Source organism: Apaloderma vittatum, unplaced genomic scaffold (assembly GCF_000703405.1).
Source record: "Apaloderma vittatum isolate BGI_N311 unplaced genomic scaffold, ASM70340v1 scaffold13038, whole genome shotgun sequence".
NCBI classification, from domain to species: domain Eukaryota; kingdom Metazoa; phylum Chordata; class Aves; order Trogoniformes; family Trogonidae; genus Apaloderma; species Apaloderma vittatum.
The window spans coordinates 298-4,521 of NW_009731293.1; the positions used below are offsets into that span (position 1 = coordinate 298).

Here is a 4,224-nt window from a genome sequence, read left to right on the forward strand (position 1 = left end):
CAGCCTACCCTTTATTGACAGGTCCACGCCGTGGTGTGTTATGCAGAGTGCTGCAAGGCAATATCGTTGTGAACCCTCTGTCTCGAACTCTTATCCTCGTTGTAGGGAGGCTTAACTGCCTTTCACTTAGGCAATATTAAAAGTAATAGTGGGACTGCTGTCCGGAACCTTAGAAGATAGAAAACGTTGATTTTTAAACAAATATTCTTGCTCTTTATTTGCAGGTTTTGATGTTGCAAAGACGGGTGATGCCCGAATTGGGTTTGTGGGTTTTCCATCAGTGGGGAAATCTACTCTTTTAAGTAATCTTGCTGGTGTATACTCTGAAGTGGCAGCATATGAATTCACTACCCTAACTACCGTGCCTGGAGTCATTAGATACAAAGGAGCAAAGATACAGGTGAGACAATTTTGTGTCTGTGAGGCTAAGACACTACATATAGATGCAGTGGCGTTTTGTCTGAATGGTCTAGCTGGACGTTAGCAGGTTAGAAGTGACGTGTACAGGTGCCTGAGAATACATTGGAAATATTTCCACAAGGTACTAAGTTTACTCATCTTTTCACTTTCCTCTGGGGAGAAGTTCCCGTGGTAGGTCTTGTATTCTCTGTGGGTTGATGTTCCGTTGTACCAGTAGGGTGCATGGGATAATACGAAATACAAGAATTAAAGGGGAAACAATTTTGCCAGGTGCTGTTCAGATTTGCAGTAGAGACAACTCGTTCAGGAGAAAGGTAAGAGTGGGATTTATTTTCTCCAGGAAGAAAAATATTTTTCTCATATGAGTTTTTTTCCTTTGAACAAATAGCTACTTGATCTCCCAGGAATTATTGAAGGTGCCAAGGATGGTAAAGGCAGAGGACGGCAAGTCATTGCAGGTGAGTGTTGTATTAGGGCTGGAGGCTGCCACATCCTGTTACTGCTTCAGTTAGCAGTTAGTACAGCTTATGAGAATGGAGGGTTGGTGTGTGCTGGAATTGAGCTGCCTGTTGTGAAGCAGTAGTCATTTTCATTTTGTTCTGTTTCCAGTTCTAACTTTCTGTATTTGCTCTGTGTTGACGCTGCACTGGAAGTGTGTTACTAATTTTGAAAGCAGATGTGTTCCTGTATTACAGAGGACTGCTCTCTCCGCTTCTTTACCTAGTTTATTGTCATCAGCCTGGGGTCTGAGTGTAGATGGGAAGGAAGATTTTTCCAGCCTCTGTGATTCTTACAACATGTAAGGATCTGTCTGTCACTGAGAGCACTGGCCAGCACTACAAACTTCGTCGTATACTAGAATTTAAAAATAAACAATCTTCTGGCCTTCAGGGATTTAACACTGAGCCACATTTTGTGTTGTTTTGTCTCTGATTGAGTGAGCGTACTTTTCTGAGAGATGACTTTCTTTTTCGGATTCTTAGTTGCTCGAACCTGTAATCTCATTTTGATTGTTCTGGATGTGCTGAAACCCCTTGGTCACAAGAAAATCATTGAGAATGAACTGGAGGGATTTGGAATTCGTCTGAATAGTAAGCCCCCCAATATTGGCTTTAAAAAAAAGGATAAAGGAGGCATTAACCTTACAGCCACAGTAAGTTGGAAGTTTTCTTTAACCGAAATTAAAAAAATAAAATTGCTTGACTTGCTCGAAGACAGAGGTATTTGCTTGGGACCATTCCTGTGTTATGACTTCTTCAGAAGCTGAACTGGTGCACTGCGCTGTAGTCAGTTACTTCTCTCGGAGGCCGTCCATACCTGTCCTAGGGGCCTGACCACCTCCTCACCTCCAAGTCAGAGGTGCGGTTGCTTTCCATCAAATACAAGTTCCGAGGCCCAAAGGAGAATGTGCAAAAACTGCCTCTTGCTCTGTGGTGTTCTGGAGAAGATTGCTCAGAGTTCCAGGCCTTGCCACCTGGACTATTCATTTCCCGTTTACCACTGAATCTTTGAAAGCACAGAAATAGCCAGAGATATCAAAAATCAAAACTCTGCCCTGGGATCTCAGCATGTAGCATGTAGTTGTCTGTGCACTGAATTAATAGAGCTGTGGGTTTGTGTTGCAGCTGGTCCCAGATGAACAGGAAACGCTGCTTCCAAAATACCCAATTGCAGCTGTCAGCGGGGCAATTAAAGCTCTTAAGATTTAAATATTTCTTCCCTCTCCTGAGGCTAACTTTGGTAAAATCCTAGTCAAGCCCAGTAACTTAAAAGGTAGCTATTATTTCTAGTAATCTATGTGCAGTGATTGCTAGGTGGTAGCAATATTAATTGTAATGCTTGATTTGACCATAAACTCTTCCATTCTTTAATACTGTGTCTACATTCAGTGTCCTCAGAGCGAGCTGGATACCGAAACAGTGAAGAGCATCTTAGCAGAGTATAAAATTCACAATGCTGATGTCACACTGCGCAGCGACGCCACTGCTGATGACCTAATTGACGTTGTTGAAGGAAACAGGTACTGTCGGGAGCCCTGGCTTTGCATACCCGCAGTTGATATTACAAAGAAAAGAATTGTCTCTCAGGTTTGCTAGCAATGGGGTATCAACATATGGATATCCTTTAAAAATAATATTTTCTTTCCAGTGAAGGTAGCAGCGTACTGCTGATAGGCTGCCGTAACCGTGTTTTCTTCTCTTTGCAGGGTTTACATCCCATGCATTTATGTCCTAAATAAAATTGACCAAATTTCCATTGAGGAACTAGATATTATTTACAAAGTACCCCACTGTGTACCGATATCAGCTCATCATCGCTGGAACTTTGATGATCTGCTGGAGAAAATTTGGGACTACTTGAAGCTAGTACGAATGTGAGTCACTATTGCTGCCTTCTGGGGAGTTCAGTATAGGGCTGAGACTGAAGAATGTCTCAAGAATGGATGAATGACGATTATTTTATAATGTTCATTCTACTAGCTTAGAACTCTAGCTTTCTAGAAAAAAAACCACCACACAAGTTGGAACCGTAGAGGTTGGATTAAATGATCTCTAAGGTCCCTTCCAGCCTAGGCCATTCTATGATAATACTGTAGATGTTCTTTTCTATCAGCTATTCCCATTTCATCTCCTTTTAAGCAACTACAGAAAGCTCACTCGTGATAAACCTTTGCATTTACAAGGGAAAACTTGATGCAGCCTTTGGCTACCCAGATGCATTTTCATCTTAAGACCACCAAACAATTTACAGAGTGCCTGTTGTCGCCGCTGAAACAGTGGAACTTGGCACAAGTGCCTAGGGTGACAGTGCCAATGACCTGTGAAACGTCAGGGTGGGCTAAAAGAGAAGAGGAAGTTTTGGTGCTGATGACTGTTCTGTGTTTCAGTTACACCAAACCTAAAGGGCAGCTCCCAGACTACACCTCTCCTGTGGTACTGCCTTACTGCAAGACCACAGTGGAGGATTTTTGCATGAAGATCCACAAAAATCTCATTAAAGACTTTAAATAGTAAGTATTACCATAAAAGAATAATTTATAAAGAATAGAAAATAATCTACCTCCTGCTATATTCTTTCATTCTCTTGTAAACCAGAAGGGAAACCAGGATTTGGGTTTATTTTCATGCTGAATAGATCTGCCTATGACAATTAATACTTAAATGACTGTATTTGATGTTCCCATGCCTGGTCCCGGGGAACTCTCCTCTGGGGGGAAAATGTTTTTCTTTATATTTGAAATTAGCAGTAGATGCCACATCACAGGCTGTTGTCCTGTATGCACGAGTATTTTGGATGACTTCATGCTTTGTTTAGATCTGCTTGTTCTCTGGTTCACACAGACCACTCATCCAGGTACTTGCTAGAGGACAAAAATAGCTCTTACACATTGCTTTCTGCATTAGCTTTGTGACAGAAATAGCTGTTCTGCTGTTTGCGTATTATACTGCTAAGCCTTTTAAATTTGATTTTTTGTCTCCTTTCAGTGCACTCGTCTGGGGTTCGTCTGTTAAACACAACCCTCAAAAAGTTGGTAAAGACCATACTCTTGAAGATGAGGATGTTATTCAGATTGTGAAGAAATAAAGTTGTTCTCACACAGTTCACCACTGGGCCTGTAATTTGTCAGTAGTTGTACATGGTAGAGGACAGGCTCTTTCTCTCAAATCTGTAACAAATGAGTATTGTTTTTTTTATGGTAGTACCTTACTGCAGCATAAAGCTAGTGTTTCGGGACAACTTGTACTGCCATGTCCCATTCTCGCAGAACTTAGAAGCAAAAAACATTAAGTGACTTTCACAAGG

General features: G+C 41.5%; 1 protein-coding gene across 1 annotated transcript; it reads left to right on the plus strand.

Moving 5' to 3' along the window:
- Nucleotides 1–224: 224 nt before the first annotated feature.
- On the plus strand, nucleotides 225–4,018 carry DRG1 (developmentally regulated GTP binding protein 1; the record flags this gene model as incomplete). The annotated part of the gene is made up of 7 exons (XM_009875138.1): nucleotides 225–400; nucleotides 809–878; nucleotides 1,404–1,573; nucleotides 2,310–2,440; nucleotides 2,627–2,794; nucleotides 3,308–3,430; nucleotides 3,906–4,018. Coding segments are annotated over 7 exons (938 nt in total), but the record flags the coding sequence as incomplete, so codon positions are not given.
- Between the last annotated feature and the right edge of the window lie 206 nt (nucleotides 4,019–4,224).